At 33.4% G+C, this 19406-nt stretch overlaps 2 protein-coding genes across 24 annotated transcripts; both read right to left on the bottom strand.

Annotated features, from left to right (window-relative positions):
- Window positions 1-578: 578 nt before the first annotated feature.
- On the bottom strand, window positions 579-2824 carry LOC113737068 (L-type lectin-domain containing receptor kinase IV.1-like). The gene has a single exon (XM_027264315.2). The coding sequence runs from the start codon at window positions 2761-2763 to the stop codon at window positions 700-702; it is 2064 nt and encodes a 687-aa protein (XP_027120116.1). The 5' UTR covers window positions 2764-2824; the 3' UTR covers window positions 579-699.
- Window positions 2825-4329: 1505 nt separating this feature from the next.
- Window positions 4330-12422, bottom strand: LOC113737069 (uncharacterized). 23 transcript variants are annotated; one of them, XM_072083448.1, is made up of 10 exons: window positions 12172-12422; window positions 11827-11874; window positions 11242-11306; window positions 10107-10368; window positions 8944-9651; window positions 7648-7721; window positions 6477-6807; window positions 5595-6365; window positions 5400-5473; window positions 4330-4693 (listed from the first exon to the last, which is right to left on the bottom strand). In XM_072083448.1, the coding sequence occupies exons 1-4, from the start codon at window positions 12209-12211 to the stop codon at window positions 10114-10116; spliced, it is 408 nt and encodes a 135-aa protein (XP_071939549.1). In that variant the 5' UTR covers window positions 12212-12422; the 3' UTR covers window positions 4330-4693; window positions 5400-5473; window positions 5595-6365; window positions 6477-6807; window positions 7648-7721; window positions 8944-9651; window positions 10107-10113. The 23 variants fall into 23 exon arrangements, with proteins under 23 accessions (XP_071939549.1, XP_071939553.1, XP_071939547.1 ...); XM_072083452.1 differs by having other exon boundaries at window positions 4330-4643; XM_072083446.1 differs by having other exon boundaries at window positions 4330-5473; window positions 5595-5711; window positions 5835-6365.
- Window positions 12423-19406: the final 6984 nt, after the last annotated feature.

Raw genomic sequence — 19406 nt, 5'->3', positions numbered from 1 at the left:
GAATTTAAGTAAGAAAATTCGGCTTCAAATCTTTCCACTCACAGTATAATAATGAAAAAAAAAAAGTTTAAACATTTGTTACAAAGCATGTCATGTTCCTATGTCTTACGGATCACGGAAGCTGTAGACAACTCTTTGTTTCATTTACTAAGGATGCGTTTGATAAAACTGAAGTTTAAAATTTGAATCTATTAAATTATTGAATTGTTAAACATTAAATCTAATACATTTAAATGTATATCATATTTAGTGATAAATGAATAATTATCACTTAATTTTGGAAACAAATTTTATCCAAAAAATTCAATATCACTTAATAAATTTAAATATTTAATTTTTCATTATCAAACGATTTAAATATATTAAGATTTGAATTTATTAAATTTAAAAATTAAATTAAATTATCGTACAGACTTAGAAAAGTCTTCGGGCCATAAGATTCCGAAAACTTGAGGCATGAAAGAAATGTTGCAGGTCCACTCCCAGGTCGTCAAATCTCGAAAATATCTTCCCCCACTCAAAGGCCTCGCTCTCGGTCCTGTTAATCCAGTATCCCCTGGTACAAACCACAAAACATGTTCTAGCATCTGATACAAAATTTAGTGCTCATATGTCAGAAAAATGCATTCAACAAAATAATTACTGTAGTAGAAGCGCTTTTTTCCTTTTTCTTTTTTCTTTTTTTTTAAATTTACAAAATCAGAATGATGAGCATCTTAAGTGCCGACCACCAGAGAGAGTAGAGTCTGCCACAGAATGTGAAAAACGTTTGTCTGTGGAAAAAGCAAATGACGATAAAATGTCTTCAAAGCCAGCAGGATGGGCGAAGCCAAGACCAACAGCAGAAACGCCCATGGCTAGTGATGATAAATCTGGCAAGGCAACTGATCCCTCCAAGTACAACAGAATTTGCCTCATACTCGGCCTAATCTTTGGTTCTGAATGAGAGCATAACAAGCCTAGTTTCAACACCAAGTCTGCTTCCTCTTTCACAAACTCAGTACCCAACTTTTGATCAACCGCCTGGAGAATATTGCCTGCTTTCCAGCACGAAAATACCCAATCAACCAAAATGACCTCTTCTGGTGCTGCTTGGGGTTCTATTGGCCTTCTTCCGCAGGCAACCTCCAGCAAAAAGGCCCCAAAAGCATATACATCAGTGCTTGTTGTGGCCCTCCCTGTCCTGCTATGCTCAGGAGCAAGGTAGCCAAGAGATCCCGCTACATGGGTGGATTGAGGGAGGGTTCCATGATCGTATAGCCTTGCCAGGCCGAAATCTCCTAATCTTCCATTCAGTTCACTATCTAACAATACATTACTTGCTTTCGCATCTCGGTGGATCACTACTTGCTCCCATTCTTCGTGTAGATAGAATAATCCGGATGCTACACCTTTGGTGACTCGCAATCTTTGGCTCCAGCTGAGGATATACTTGGGTTGGTTGTACAAAAACTTGTCTAGACTACCATTGGACATGAACTCGTATACCAAAAGTAACTCTCCTTTACGCCGACAATAACCCAAGAGTGGTACTAAATTTCTATGGCGTAAGCGACCAATACTGACGATTTCTGCAATAAATTCTCTCATTCCCTGTCTTGCTTGATGAGAGACCTTCTTGATAGCAACCTCAACCTTGCTTGTTGGCAGAACGCCTTTGTAGACCCTTCCAAATCCGCCTTCCCCCAACATCTCCTTTTCTCTGAACCCCTTGGTGGCAATGTATAAATCTTTATACTTGAACCTGTGAGGTCCATAAGCAAGCTCCCATTCTTCCAGCACTTCTGCAAACTTCCACTTCCTGCTTAGATAATAAGCTACTCCGGATATTAGTATTAACAAGAAAAGCATGCAAATCAGGGGCAATCCCACAGTGAAAATTTCAGATACTTTCTTATGTCCAAACCGAGGTAGCTTGGGGAGCCGAGAGAGATCAAGAGCCTGCGCAACGCCATTCATCCTGAAGCTCCATCCAAGTATAAAATGAGATGATCCTATGTCGCGTGGACTAGTGGCTGCAGAAAAGCCAACATACATGCTTTGCTGAAAAATTGGCGAAAGATCATATGTCAAAGACAAAAGAGGAGTATGTGGTTTAGATGCCGCTACTGGAGCTAATGTAACATCGATTCTCCTCGCCACCCCGTCGTATTCGACCCAAAGTTGCATCTCTTGACCGCTGCTAAGAGTTAAGTTGTCAAATAAATTCTTGTTATTAGCCTGGTAACTTGCTGGCTGGGATACCTTGGAGGTCATAGAGTTAATATCAATACCAACATGGTTGTCATTGATATCTTCAAAATCTGGGTTTTGGATAGTGTCAAGCTCCACCGCAAAAACGTGATTTGTTCGATTTCCATCGGTGCTTGTGTTGAAGAGGCCGAGGAAACGAGTGGAGGGCCCTTCTGCAAGGCCTCTTGTTGGCGCAATCACGAAAGCCATTCCCGGACCAGGCATGCCTGGTACTTCAGCCACGATAGCAAACACAAATTGGGTGGAAAAGGAGAAAGCTGAACTATTAGATTTTGTCTTGAATTTGAGGGGATTAGGATAGAAGGCGTGCCCCGTTTGTAATTTGGTGGTGTTGGTTATCCTTAGGAGGCCATTTTTGGTGACCGTGGCTAATCCATCCAGACTTAGATTTGATGATTGAAATCCTTGATAGATGAACCCAAAATCGTTAGAAGCTGCTGCACCAACACCAACTCCTATGTGAACTACTACAAAATTGGCTAAGATAGCTGTTACTAGTTTGGATGACATGACTAAAGACTTGGATGCCAATTGCCAAATCCTTCTCAATTTTGTAGCCTATTTATCTTATTATCTAGCGTTGTAATAATGTCTCACACACCTTCTTGTTACGACAAGAAGTTTACTTAGTTTCCAACGTGCGTCAAGCAAACGTTAATTGTCTTAAAAGCCTTAGTCAAAGCTACATGACTCTACGCCATGTAGCTTTAATTAATCTTGGACCTACAACCTTCCAAGACTAGACCGAAGACTTTGTTAGCAGAAGTCGACGAATTGTCCAACACTGGACCGGACCGGGAGTAAGTGCGGTCTTACGTAATGGTTGGTGAAGTTTGCAGTCATGATTTGATTATTCATGCATAGAAGGTTACTAGTGGCTGGCCCAGCCTGCGTTTTACACCAACCATTATTGTGTTTCAGCATTGCTTATTTAATTGAAAAAACAAAAAAAAGGAATCCTTAGCATCCGGTTCCCTCACCTGCAATTATTGTACGCGCAAAAGCCCATCAGTCCTCTGAACTAGAGTCACAGCAATAGGACACCAAACAAGGAAAAAGTTTTATTCCAAGATTTTTGCTTTATACAGAATCCCTTGTGGAAGAGATCAAATAATAAATATGTCTGTGCAGGTTCACAGATTCTCGCAGCCAATTGTAACCAAGCTTCCTAAAGAGGAGGAGACACTCGAAGACGTGCAAAGCATCGTACTTTAGTCTAAACTAGGTGGTAACATCGCGCTATGCGCGGTGGTATACATGCCCAGTTAACGTTTAGCTAGTAATATAGGGGAGAATGAAAATTAGCAGCACAAAATGGAGCTATATTATATAGGAATATGAGCGAAAAATCAGTTGTACTGGAAAGGTGTAATTATACGGGCATTGTAAATATGTAAAGCAAACAAAATAATATATCACCGTATAATGCTGCCTTACATTTTTTATGTACACAAAAAGCTGTGACTTTGTAGCTCAAAATGAAAAAAAAAAAAAACAGCCCAATGTAGTATTGCATCAAGGCTTGGCCTTGTTATTAGAATGTGATACAACCAATCACCTGTTTTCGTAATTACATATCAACCTTAGTGAGATAAACTGCATTTGACCAAAAACGAAGGAGGATTACTAATGCAGGATGTATCCTGTCAATACATCAATAGCATAGGGGATGGTCAACTACTTAACACACACAAAAAAAGGAAAAAGGAAGTTACACAAGCCTGGATGCAATTCTACCCTTGATCATTGGATGGACGTCAACAGCTAGAATCCCATAAAAGGAAAGATGAGTGCATGAGATAATGTACATTTATGAAACTTGAGACCAGTAGACCGCAGTTCAGAGGTTCTCATCACATATCAAACCTGTTCCGGAAGAAAAAAAAATGCAGAGTGTAGTGTTGCATCAAGGCTTTTCCTTGTTATTAGAATCTTACACTTCAAACTAATCCAAGGACCAAAAAACACATTACTGTGTAGTACAATAACCAAAAAGGTTTTCATTAGCCTGTAACTTCAAGAAATTCGATGAAAAGAAACTCTGCTTACATATCACCTTTAGTGGGATAAATTGCATTTGACCAAAAAAGGAGGAGGATTATTAATATAGGCCACAATTCTATCCTCTGAATACATCAGTAGCAAAAGGAATGGAAACTCTTGGTACAAAATAACTGACCAAGTTGTACAAGATTTCAAACCAAACAAAAATATCATGATAACACCATCCACGTGAGATATAAAGCATCAAGAGCTGATATACATTTATAGTAGGTAATACAGAGATCACATAGCTACTGTTAGTGCAAAATCTAGTATCCAGGGTCATACGGTTCCAGGCTTTGATCTTGATAATGCTTCAAGGATGGCCGATTCTGCTTCCTACATAACTAAACACGTAGTTTTGCTAATCAGATGGCAGAAGCATTCTTGAGTGGTACTGCAAAAATCCACTTTATACGGTTAAATATTAGCAGCAATTACCATATTTTCCAAAAGTATATCATAGTTTTTTTTTTCTTTTATCATTAGCCCTCCCATTTTAAGCTAACTTTTTTCACTTACAGGAACATCAACATCTGTGTCTATCTATGCACCTATATGCCAGACAAGCTTTTTCCATATAATTATCCCTGAAGGCAAAAGTATGGGGCAAAGGTTTTTGTACAATTCATAGGTTGGGGCATACTGCACCAGTGTAGCCAAATAATAAATGAACAATCTTCAATTACAATATAAAACATGCAATAACTACAAATACACAATTTTCCATTACATTATTATATACACAATACAGACACCGTTGTAAAAAAAATTTCCATTCATAGAGATAGTTATATATATTAAAACGAAAGGTGAAATAAAAAAGGTTACAATCAGCACTTTAAAAGTAGTAGAAGGCCATTATTTGCTTTATTATATGTCGATAAATTTAATACCTAATTCCATCATGAAGAGCCCGGTGTCCATCTAATTTAATGCTAAATAAGGACACAAAGAAACCGTTTGCAAGTTAAATAGCAGAAAAGATAATCAACAGAAACTTAATCATTTTCTCTTAATCAACAGAGGTATCTACTAATTATTAGTATACAAGCACATCCATTTGACTAAGATATTTTGCTAAATAAAGTGTAACAGCTTACCTGTCCAAAGCTGAACTATGCTAAAAGCCCAAAGCTTGGGCTTAGACTGACTGATACAAAACAAAGCATTACCCCTATAAAATTCAACCCAAAAAGTGAACAACAATAAATATGAGCAAAAATAGATTGTTCATATGCAAAATGGAAACAAATAGAAAAAAAGAAGGTTATAAAATGTTACACAGAAATAATTACCAAGTTTTTAGCCAAAGACATTGTGCTTTGAACAACCCATGAATCCAAAACAACCAAAAAAATACACCAAGCAATTTTCCCATACATAATAGAAAATCACATAAGTTTGTACAGGTGCTGTAGAAGGCCAGGGAAAAAAGAACAAATAAGTAACAGGAGAACTATTAAAAATGCGTGTAAAAAAATAGTGAAAAAACTGAGATCTGGAAGAATGAAACTGAAAGAAGCAAAATCACATACAATTTTTCTTGATAATGATCTTCTCTTGACAGCCTCGGTCTCTCAAGAAAGCATGGACAGAAAATCAGATTTCCTTGTTTTTGGATTTAATTCTTCCAACCATACTCCTTGTTTTGGAGAGCGAGAAGGGATCGGCGAGAGAAGAGACGGCAACCCTTTGGGATTTGAAGGAGATGATGTCGAGATAGGGTTTCTGGAACTACTACGTGGGTCCAAAAAACTTATAAAATTTGTTAGTAAATCCTTTTTAATGTTTTTTGGGCAAGAGCAAAATCAAGATACAATTTCTTATAAAGGCATTAGATCGGGAAAAGTTCCAAGAAACTTTCTAAAATTTATTAAATCCTTTTTAATGCTTTTTGGCCAATAGCAAAATCAAGATACAAATATGTCAAAAAAAGGAAGAATACAAGGCAAAAAAAAGGGGAAAAAAGGAGCAAAGCTAACCAAGTGTTTTAGAACCCAATTAAAAAAAAGGGAAAAAATCTCAGAGTCTCACAAGAATGCTGGAAAAGATTCGAAAATTTTCACCTGCAATATCAAAAATATATACCAATTAGATTAGATTAGATTAGACAACTAAAGCTAAAAAGAAACACAAAAGGCTAGAGAAATTTAGGGAGGGAAAGGAAAAAAAAATACCATCTGTTTTGGTCCTGATGTTGCCGATTATGGAGAAGAAAAGAGATAGAAGGGCTTTGGGGACATTTAGGAAAATGAAGAAGAAAATAGAGAGATGGGCTTAGAGAGAGAGGAGAATGGCGATGAACAAGGAAAAGAAATGGGAGAGCAAGTGACCTTCTTCAATCAATCACATCTGCGTTTAAAAAGAATGAAAAAGTAAATGAAATGGGAACCTAAGAAAGGCTTGGACGAACACTCTCCAACCAATCACATGTTGCGGCGTCAGCAACACAAGCACCCTCTTGAGGCATTGCATTCCCCCTTTTATATACATGTTGAAGAAAACAAGCTATGAACCAAAATTTGAATACATCAATACATTGAAACTGCATATAAGCAAGCTAACAAATGAATTTCAAATCAAATATTAAATAATGTGCAATAAATGAAAATTTTCATAAAAATTTAAAGACTACAAAATTACAAGGATCTCATGGTAAAAGAAACATAAATTAAACAACAATACATCAAAAGACTAAACATACCTAATTAAGGAGAAAAAGGCTAAACATACAACAAACTTAAGTAGCATTAAAACTGGTGAGAATAATCCAAGCAGATTCCCTCCTGGTGAGACGTGTCTTTGGTCAATTTAGGATAAAAGTGAAAGGCAAGCCACCACTATCAACTGTCATCTCTAGTCATCCAGCTAAAGCAAATAAGAAAAGCATTATAGAAGCGCGTCTTAGCGAAGAGCTCGGCGAGACAGAGGCTTTGGACTAAACAAAGTAAAAAGAAGGAAACAATTGTACATGCCTTAGTAAAATGTAGCGTTTGAATGACCTAAAACGCACAAACAAAACCACATAAAAGTTGTTGCATTCTGGAAATATAAGCTGGACAAATATATATGAGACCCAAATTCATGCCTTAGTACAAGAAGTCACGAATGAAGTGGAAGGGAGGCATCCAACCTCTCAAGTGAATACAAAGATTTCTAGCCTCGAAGACTTAAAATCTTGGGGTTCTTGAGGCCTAAGTAAACACTTATAATCCAAAATAATACTCTCCGTCCCTTGGGTATGGCGAAACCTCCAAGATTTTAATCCACTTTTAATTTAAGAAAAAAAAGCCACTGAGATGTCAAAGTGAAACACAAGAAAAAGAACGATTGAATAACAAAGCATACCTGTTAACACCAGCTATTACTTCTCGAAGGAGTGCAGAAGAGAGGTTTACCAAATGCAGTGTTTGAAGAAGTACCTAAATCCACAAATAAAAACACATAAAAGTTTTGCATTTTGGAAATATAAGCTACTAACAGATGCAAGACTCAACAATTTAGAAATATCCTAAAAGTTGTGTACGAATCAGAATTGTTCACTTTAGTAAAGAAGCATTTTTCATGTGAGATTTTAAAGTAAATAAAACAGAATAACAAAACCACTAAACAAAAATAGGTTACGGCACATAAGTTGCCATCTTCACAGACAATTAAATACAAATTTATACACAATACACATCAAGTAGTCAGGACAACCCATCATTTACAAGCAATAATAGGCCCCTAAAGAATTATAGAATGACAGGTTTGACAAACAAAGCAAGGAAAGGGGAAAATGTATAAACAACAAATTATCCCAAAACTATATGCAAGCAAAGGAAAAAGAAGAATTAAAAAAATCCACAATATCATATAAAAATAAACGGCATTTGATTATGCAGGGAGCAAACAAAGAATGGAAGGTTGTTAGAAAACAAATTTAAGAAAATAAAATCAAGCTTCTAAATGCAGAAAGAATTCAGTTAAGATTTAAGAATATTATCGAATCAATTTGCCAAGCGGCCAAAAAGAAAGAGACAACACAAAATATTGCGTTAACGATGCCAAGGAAAAATATGCATTTACATGTGAAAAAAAGAGCATAGATTTCAAGTAAAATGAGAAGGAAAAACATGGAACAAGAATAGTAAGTTGGTATTAGGAATAAACCGACAAATTAAAATGATACAAATAACTAATTCTGAAAAACAAAATTACAGAACATGGAGAGGCAAGCCAAACAGGGAGGTTCAGAAACCTTCAAGATTTCTCAAGCCTAGGGTCAGAGACCTTGTTTCAGGATTTCCTGACTCATTAGCAATTTTTATACCTCAGAAATCATATACCCACCTTCCCTATCATTTAAGAGTCCTCAACATTGTACACTTAAAAAAAATATGTTTGTAGTAAGAAACCATTGATAATAATCCCAGCAGGGCCTCGTATGGTTCTACTTTGACCATCAAGTAAGATCACTTACTTCAAAATTTTTCAATACAAAAAAATTATACTCCAAGCAATTTAAACTACCAGTAATTTAAAGCAAATTATACTAACATAAGGATATTTGCAGTAAAAAAAAGTCATAGTTGAAACTTAATTAATCAAAAGTGGATTTAACAGATAAAAACGGACACTGAGAGAGAGAGAGAGAGAGAGAACCCTTGGGTATGATATTCTGGGAAGCTTTCATTTTTCTCTATTGTATCCTTTCCCTCCAAACCTACAAATTTACCGTCAAATTCGCCTATTAATTCTTCATTTATACCCTAACAATAACAAATAAACAAATGAAAACACAATAAATCAATTCATAGAAATACATAAAACGACACTTCAAATTGTTCTGAAAGATCCTAGATCTCTTGGAGCATATTAGTTAACAAAAAAATACAAGAAAATAGAAAGTGACAATTTTTTCCCATCTCTTTCTCACAAGCAGAAATTCAGTGAAACGAACTCTTAGTAGAAGAAATGCATAACTTGACTGCACCAAAAAATCTCTTGTTTGCATCATTATTTTCTTGTCTGCAAGTAGCATTCTGAAATTGAGCAATTTGTATTTCTGAACTTTTTAGTAAAGACAAGTCTGCTAATGAGCTGATCACCCTGTCACCCAGAACATACAGTCATTAAATTAAAACTATATTACCACCCATTGCTTGTAACCTAGAACCCATTAGCTACCAAGAAATAAGCAGCTTTCTCATACATTGCTGTAGTTGAGACAACTGATCACAACAAAACAAAGATGAAAAGCACGATGATGGCTCCTTGAACGGTAACTTAAAAGCTGGCGCCGTAGCTACAAAGGGTGCTATAGAAAATGGAACATTAGCAATGGCATCAGTAGAACCTCTATTCTCAAACCTGCAAATAGAATAAAAAGATCTCACTTTATCAACGGATACGCAATCACGCCAGTCAATAATATATGCGCAGACAGAGGTACAGCAAGCTCGGCCAATGATGTAAGAATAGTCATGGCAGTTGTAACACAGGGTGAATACATCAGAGCAAGAAATTTAAACGTTGATTATAGCCTATAACATTTTTGAACAACTAATGGAGCTTATTTGGGTACCCAACTAAAGGTACTTGCTCAAATTTGGGCTAATTACTTGTCTCCTTTCAAACCAGGACTCGTAACCTAAAATTATATAATCCCAAATTTCCTAAAGGTTCCTAATTCACGTACTCAGTATTTATACCATTTTGGCACAACGTCTGGCCATCTTTTAAGATGACAGTCCACTAGAATTAAAGGATCAAGATACATTTTGCAACAGAAACATTATTTTCTTGTATGAAAAAAGAAAGCTCACCATCAGACTACCAATTGAATGAAGGCAACACATATGATGGATAAGCATCATGTCTTAAGGCAAGAGCAACCACAGAAGAATCATCAGCAATTTCTCCGAAGGTATCAAGTCCAAGTTCAGTCGCATGGATCCCACCAGTGATAAATGCTGATGAGATACCAGTGGCATTTGCACCTTTTATGTCATGGTACAGAGAATCTCCAATGGCAACACACTGTGAAGGATCTATAGCAGCCATTTCCGCAGCTGCTTTATAGATGATCTGACATGAATTGACCATACATGGATTAGCACTTTGAAATCAGATTCAGACACAAAGAAAAATTGACAATTAAAAAGAATAACATGAAACTTTTTTAGCAAAAAAGAGACCAAATTGGCACTGTATGATATTTCTCTGATAATTGTCTCAAATCAAAACCCCAAAGACCATGTGAAAATCTTAGATTATGGAAAAACTACAATTTCCAAGTCATATAACATGTTCAATTTTCTTAATGTCAGGAAGGATGTTTCAGATGGTGATACCACTAAACATGACGCATTAACTAACTAATAGGCAAGGTTAGATGAGAATTAGAGAGGAAGGGAAAGCAGTAAATGCATTTAGAATATATCACGGTAACAATTCAAGGAAATAGCCTTGATTCACTCGCTCTCACCCCTCTACTTCATCACTTTTGTTGTTCTCTACTTCTTCGATAGGGTCAATAAAAAAATGAAAACTCCAAAATATTCTCTGACATTCACCCAGATTACTTACTATCCTGCTATGGTTCAAATTAATCAGCTTGCTTAATTTAAAATTTCTGAAAAAGTATATGCAACAAAATTTCATGAATGAACTTTTGAGTAATAATAGCTATCAGTACAAATAATGGTAAAGAAACTAATAAAGGCCTAATAATTTGCACTCTGAGTAGAATATAATAAGTTCAAACGTTTCCAGACAAAAGCAGATCTACTCAGTTGTTCTGCTTCTGAGCATTGTTCAGCATTCAAGTTAACCCAATGTATGCTGCAGCCATCTCAAAAATGCTTGCATTGATTAAAAAAAAAACCTCCACATAAACAAGTGGAAAGATGATTGAATGGAGGAACTCCTGAACATTTAGATCCGGCTGAATTAGATTACCTTATCAGGCTTGCCCATCCATTTCACTTTACCGCCAAGTTTCTCATATTTGGTTGCCAATGTTCCTGTTAGAAAAGTTACAGAAAACTCCTTTACTTGCAATCTCACAATTCCAATAAAAAAGACATGCACAGATGAAGAAAGGGATGGGAAGAGAGAGCTGGGATGGAGCTATACAGCCAAAAGCAGCCATGATGAATGAGTTGATAGCAATTGCTGTCAGATTTAACTCTAGAGTCTTTTGTATAACAAGGGTCAAAAGGTTCTCGTGTACAGAATGAGTTCATTTTGCTTCACTGAGAAGTAGTCCTTAGGCAAGAAAATGGGAAAAAGGGGTTTCCTTTCTAAAGAGAGAAAGAAAAGTAAAAAACTCTGACTTTTGCTTCTCCAAATAACCCATATAAAACATCAAGACACGAGATGGGGTTCCAAAATTCTAACCATAGGATTTATGCAAAATCTTGACAGTAAGGGCTTCTTTGGATCCCAAACTCTAACCTGAAAGCTCTTTAACATATACATTCCATGACCAGTTGCTCAAAAATCAGGCAATAACTTAGGAAGGAAATAGAAAAACAAACTCACTTTCATCGCGATGCTGGATGCTAAAAGACAGTTCCATTTTTTTTGCACCTACAACATCAAAGATATATACAAATTAATATATAAAAATTTGACTGCTAAACCCCCACAAAAAAAAGATCTAAAAGGCTAGAGAGAGAAAGAAGAAGAGATCAGAAACCCAAAAAAATCCCAACCATCCTCGTTGTTGTTGTTGTTCTCAATCAAAATCGGAAAGAAAAAAAAATGACGAAGAAGATGAGAGAGATGAGCGGATAATTGAAGAGAAAGATAAGGAAAAGAGAGACAATGATGAAAAAATTGAAAGAGAAAACAAACTGTTTCTTATTTTTTTTCAAGCCAACAAACCTCCAAGCAAAATATGGAACCATTTTTTTCTCTTCATCATTTCTTCAGGGTTTGATTAGATTAGAAGATAAAGGTAAAGAAAAGATGAAAACGAAGAGAAGATGAGGGCTTTCTGAAGAAAGAAAAAGGAAGAGATGATGATTGAGAGAGGCGATCGACGGAGAGAGAGGAAAGGACGTTCCTCTGAAGCATCGAGCCCAATGCGAGAGTCAAATCTCACCAAAAACTCTGATAACAGGTCAATCTATCCACTGGGTTTCTGCCCCCAAAAAAAGAAAGAGAACACGTTAGTGGATGACCAAAACTGACGCCTAAGCCACATTACCAACACACCCTTGTTAAAACAACGAACCTGTATAGATGGAAGGGTGTAAATAGGTGAAGGCCAGAGGGCTACAACCGTAATACTAACTAATCTCTGAGTCCAACGACCCTTTACCAAACAACAACTCTACTGTTTGACCAAACAAAGAAGCAACCGGGCACCACCAATGTCTGACAAGATCCATGTCATCAACAGCCAACCAATCACCCGGCGACACACTGGAGGACGACCACGCCGACGTGGACACCGGGCTTCCGCCCTTAGTCTATATGGTTAAAGAGACAACCACGTTTCTCACTCATGAAACATTCGGAGCTCCGAAGATTTCAAATCCACCCGATAAAAAATTTAACGGAAAAGACATGCGTAGTGATCGGCGCAATAATTTGTCCTATACTTATTGCATAATTATTGATGGACAATATTTTAGTAACGAAAGTTATGGTAACGAAATAGTTTTTACCTAATATAACAGATTGTTGCATTTTTAATGACTATTTGATTAGTTATTGGACATATCCACTTAAATAGGATAACACCTAAAAATATGGAAGTAAGTTTCTCATCTAAAATAGTAAATTAACCTTGATAGATTAGTAATTTTTATAACTCAAAAGGTAAATTGGAATAAAGATTAAACTTACTTTTTAAATAAAAAAATTACTACTTTATATCCCAAACTTACTTTTTAGAGAGTAAGTTTAGTTCAAATAACAATAAGTTTTTATACATAAATAGTAATTCTTACTAATGACATGGTAAATTTGATTAGTGATCAAAACTTACTGATTTTTGAAATACATGTACAATTTTACATTAAAAACTTATCTCAAACTAATATTAGGAAGTTTATTTGAAATAATGATAAAATGTTTTATTAATGATTAAAACTTAGTACCTTAGTAAGTACTCATAATATACCTATATAATAAATGATTATAGGTGTAATTTAAAATTTTTTTGTATTTATATATTTTAAAATACTATGAAAAGCAGTTTCACTTTTCAGATAACCTTGTAAAATATGTAATAAAATTTTGTCATATTGTAAGTTTTTAATCATTTTCAATTTTTGAAAAGTTTGAAAGTTTGGATAATAATAACAATAAATCTTCCTAGTTATATATATAGAATATCACTTGTTTATATATCACAATTTTTATAATTTAACACCTATGAATATAATAAGATGATAAAGTTTTAATAAATTTACATCTAGTACATAAGAATTAATAAGAGTTAAAGCCCAAACAAAATGAGAAATAGTATAACAATAAAAATGACAAAATTAGTATAATAGTTAATATAAGAAAATCAGTATGATCTGGACTTTTTACCTTGGGAGATTGTTCATAAAAATAAGATCCAACAATTAAATGAAAATTACTTGCATATATAATATATTGTATAATTTAAATTAAATTCAGTTCACGTATAAAACAGTTAAAAAATAATTAGCGCACTATGATACAATGTTATTTTAACAACAAAATTTTTTTTACTGAAGTCTCAAATATCCATGACATACATACGAGGGATATTTTACCATATTTGTATCTAACTGTAAGCACAAATTTTGTTGCTGAAAATAAAAGACATGAAAATTGCACAAATATCAAATTTATTAAATCAAATAATAAGAGAGTTACAATCTCTAAAAATTCTTTTTTCTTTTGATAATTACAATCTCTAAAAATTCTTGAATCCACGAAATTGAACCCCTAATTCTTCTCTTCAAAAGCACTCCTAATTAAATCATAATAAAATCAAGTTTTTTTTTTAACTTTTTAATGTAGTAGTTATGTTTACTAAAAAATTAGTAAACCATTCCTACAATGCATTGCTTCTCCTAAAAGTACTAATATTTTGTAAATAAATTGAAATAATTTTGTAAAAGATTTTATGCATTTACACTAATATAATCAAGAGAATTTTGCACCTTTAAAATAGAAAGAAAGGAAAATGGTATAAGTATAAAGGTGACCAAATGCAATATATATCACATCATGTGTTTAGATATGATTTGTTAAGTAATCAGTAATTTAGTCCTGGTCAATATATGATGTGTATTGATTTCTTATAAATAAAAATATAATTTAGCAATTATGCATTAACAGAATTCATAGTTTGAATGCAATCAATTGAGCACCTATTTCCTTTTTCTTAGTAGCTATTATTTATTTTATTACTTAGGTTATATATTTACATGTAAAATAACAACAATAGCATGCCAATCCTTGGACCAACAGAACTTCAATTATTGTTAACTAAACTAATTTTACATTGATAAAATTAGTCTAGAAAATGAAATGTTAATGGCAACAATTGGTAAAAAATAGCAATCTTTTAATTTTGGGAAAATAAAAAATAAGTTCCCAAAATAATTCACTTTTATTTTTTAAAAAAATCTCAACTTGTTAATTAAATTTAAAATGATTTTATTATAAAAAATATTCTTCCTCAAATTAACATCAATGATTAGACATGAGATACAAATATGGGAAAAAAAGAGATAAAAATATGGTAAAATATCTCTAATACATATATCATGGATATTGGAGACTTTTGGCAAAAAAAAAATTTTTTGTTGTTAAAATAATATGGTATTATAGTGTGCTAATTATTTTAGGATCATTTTGTACATGAACTAAATTTAATTTAAATTATACAATAGATCATATATGCATGTGATTTTTGTTTAGTGGTTGGATCTTATATTCGTGAACAATCTCTAGAGAAAAAAATTCCAGATTATACTAATTTTGTTATACTAATTTTGTTATTTTTATTTTTGTATTAATTGTTACACTATTTCTCTCATTTTGTTAGGTCTATATTAATACCAGTTTAATTCTTATTATTTCTTGTGTCCCAGACAATAAATATATTAAAACTTTATCATCTTATTATATTAATAGGTTTTAAATTATAGAAATTACATAGATAAGTGATATTCCATATATAACTAGGAAGATGTGTTGTTATTATTATCCAAACTTTTAAACTTTTCAAAAAATATTCAAAATTATAATACAACAAAATTTTATTATTTTATAAGGTTATGTGAAAGGTCAAAATATTTTCATAGTATTTTAAAATATATAAATACAAAAAAATTTTAAATTGTACATATAATCATGTATTATACAAGTATATTACGAGTACTTACTAACTAAGGTACTAAGTTTTAATCATTAATAAAACATTTTATTGTTATTTCAAATAAACTTTCTAGTATTGATTTGGTATAAGTTTTTTAAGCAAAATAGTACATTTGTGCCATAAATTAGTAAGTTTTGGTCATTAATCAAATTTACTATGTTATAAGTAAGAAATAAGAATTACTATTTATGTATAAAAACTTACTATTACTTGAACTAAACTTACTCCCTCAAAAGTATGTTTGAGATATAAAATAGTAATTTATCTCTTTAAAAAGTAAGTTTTATATTTATTCCAATTTACCTTTTGAAACACAAAAGTTACTAATTATTACCGTTAACTTACTATTTTAGATGAGAAACTTACTTCCTTATATTTAGACATTATCCTATTTAGGTGGATAGATCCAACAAGTAATCAAATGGTCGCTAAAAGTATAATAACCTGTTATATCAAGTAAAAACTTTTAGTTAGCATAATGATAATTACTACAACATTTTCCACTATTGATAACTAAAGGGCTAACTTTACTTTGTCCGCAAATTTTACGCATTATCTCACTTTGGTATCTGAACTTTGAAATGGAATACTTTAATTCTTAAATTTCAAAAATTGTTCCACCTAAGTGAAAATGTTGATGGAAACCAAAAAACTAACGGTGTATCAGTGGACGTAATGATCATGTGTCATTTTGTAGGTGTTAGCAGCCGAGAAGATGAGGGCATAGATGTAATTTAACTCTAAATAAAATATAAAACAAACAAATAAATAAAAGTTTAAGTTTTGAAATTATTTTCTCCTCACCTTTAATTTTTCTCAATTGGTTCCTAAAAGAGCAGTCTTCTTCCAGAATTGAAAGTTCGCCTCAGGCTGTTGGTGTTAGCAGCCGAGAAGATGAGGGCATAGATGTAATTTAACTCTAAATAAAATATAAAACAAACAAATAAATAAAAGTTTAAGTTTTGAAATTATTTTCTCCTCACCTTTAATTTTTCTCAATTGGTTCCTAAAAGAGCAGTCTTCTTCCAGAATTGAAAGTTCACCTCAGGCTGGCTATCTTGGTTCATCAAATTAAGATGGCTCGACTTTTATGACAAAATTCGATTTTGTAACAGGGGGTTGAAGAACGCTGGACCGTTATGTTTTAATAAGTTTTTTGGATGGGAAGAAGGGTTTCATCAGGTGGGATTATAATAAGCTTTCTAATAACTAGTTGGAGAATAAAGTTCAAGAGCCAATGTTACCGCTTATCCTTTTAATTGAAGATCATTTGCAAGTAGGTATGATACATCAGCTCAATTTCTGGAGGAAATTTTGCAGAAAATGTAGTCTTTTTCATATTTGAGTTTGAGCAGAGTTCTTTTTGAGCTATTTTCCATTTAAATTTCAGGCTAATTTGGGGGAAAAAGGTGGGAAGGGCTAAGGAAAAAGAAGACGCAAACAAGAAATGATGATGACAAGGTCACGGGACTACGTATTGGGAAAAAAAAATTTCCTTCTACTCTTCAACATATAGCATAAAATTTTGTGGTTTGAAAAACCAGTAGATCGTCCTTCAATACAAGTATGGTGCAAAGGCCAAAATTCAGAACTATCATCTAAACTTCAAATAAGAGATTAGAGACAAATGAGACAAAATAGAAGAAAAAAATTAGCTAGCAACTTCTGAGCTTTTTAAATTTTTGAAACAATCTTTATTGTTCACATATAGCATCGTGGTGTACCAGCACAAAGTTAAGGTATACATACACAATATAATGATAAACATTGCTAAAAGAAAACTTTTAAATAACCTTGTAATTATATATATATATATATATATATTTATGTACACTCATCTTCTTTTTATAGTAAAATTTTCATTTGACAGTTTAATCTGCAAAACCTGTTGCATTGGTAGGATTTGGTGAATTATGGTCAATTCGGATCAAGTAGAATTCAAGCAAAATATTTGACGCGATTGGAAGATGGATTGGAGATGACAAAACAAACAAGTGTAGTTTTCTACGTAGCAAAACGCGACCTAAATACGCGAGGCAGTCTACATTTTACCCATCATTTTGGATTGAAGCAGATAAAAAAATAAAATACAGGAGAGGCAAAAACGCGAGGCAATATGGAATCCCCATCCCTGCGTATTGGTGAGGCGGCTATGCAACTTGTATAGCCATTTGCTTAGTTTTTATACAGTTTTCTAGCTCAATTTTAGATTGAATTTTTTAGAAAGTTGCTCGACGAATATTGTGAAGCTCAAGGGGAAACTTTAAGTCATTTCAATTACAACATTTCCCAGCCTTTTCTTCTATAAATACACATTGTATTGGAGGATCAAGGGGAGTTAGAAGATAATCTTTAGAGACTCTAGAGAGTCTTGAGACAGGTAGTTTAGTAGAAGAAAAACTTGTGACCTTGGTAGATTGAAGCAAAAGTTATAAGATGACGGGCATGGGATATATATATAACAATTAGCTCATTCACAATCAAATTTTATATTTATAAATTTTTAAATACCCCACACACAATTTTTTGCAAATGTACGGTATAGGGTATTAAGGGTCAAACCCACAGAGAAGATTATCAATTGTTGATGATTTTCAAACTCCTTTATTATTTAGACTACTACAAATGCAAGAGATTAAATCTACTCTACAAACATGAGATAAAAGCAATAAAAATAACAATATAAAGCTCCTAGAGGTATGAAGTTCCTCACTATTCTTATAAATGAAATTACTGGTTAAGTGATTGCTATTATCTTGGCTAGTTATGTCGTAATTTCCTAATGCATGTGAAATCTATTGTTATAGTGAATCAAGTATACTTGTAACTAAGTCATACCTACTCTCGTGGTTATGAAACTAACTACAAGCTCATTTCATATGAAACAAGTCACTAAATCCACAAGATGCACCTCCACTCTCATGAGTGTACTCCTTAGGTTTATCACTTGTTTGAACTAGTGTTAAATTCTAATTTTCATTGCAAACTTAACACCTTAAAATTATCACATTAATGACCGATTGATCATAATTAGATAAGTAAAAGTGATAAATAACTTGCTTAAAATAATATCACCAAATAACCAAGTAAATATTACAAACAAGATATAAAAAGTTCATCCACACTCTAGACATAAACTTTAGGAAAGCGTGACAAAAAATCCAAACTTGTATTATAGCTAAACATGAATTCAATTACAAAAGAGAAAATAATAGGAGAGAAGTCACTCTTGTCACATGAGGTTCAACTTCTCCATCGTTGCTCCTCAAATCTTCATCCAAATCTAACTATAAGTATAAGAATGAATAGCTACACTAACTATACTAATCTACCCTAACTAATGAACTAAGGAAATTCTAGTGAAGACTACATTTTTGTGGAGTTTCTCTAGCCTTCCAAAGTTGTTAAAAATTTCCTCCAAGGCTTCTATTTATAGAGAGATTGAAGTCGCAAATAAGTTGTTTCCAATTGGCAAAGTTGGCTCTTGAAACTCACAAAAAGTTGTTTCTACAAGATTCCACACTTGCTTGCTCATTTCTAGGGGTATTTCTTGTAGAAAAATTGGTCAAAAAATTTGTGTGAACAAAGCATAAGTTGTAGAGCAAGTTGCAGCCGCAAAACACGAATACGCAGCCCCAAAAATGCAACCTAGCTCGCGTTTTGTACCCCATGTTTTGCCTTTTGCAGGTTTGGTCAATTTTGGTCAGTCTTCATCTTTGCTTTGTTTTTGCACCAATTTCAACTGATA

The sequence above is a fragment of the Coffea arabica genome, chromosome 3e (genome assembly GCF_036785885.1).
Source record: "Coffea arabica cultivar ET-39 chromosome 3e, Coffea Arabica ET-39 HiFi, whole genome shotgun sequence".
In the NCBI taxonomy this organism is placed as follows: Eukaryota; Viridiplantae; Streptophyta; class Magnoliopsida; order Gentianales; family Rubiaceae; genus Coffea; species Coffea arabica.
This window is presented reverse-complemented; position numbering and strand designations above follow the sequence as displayed.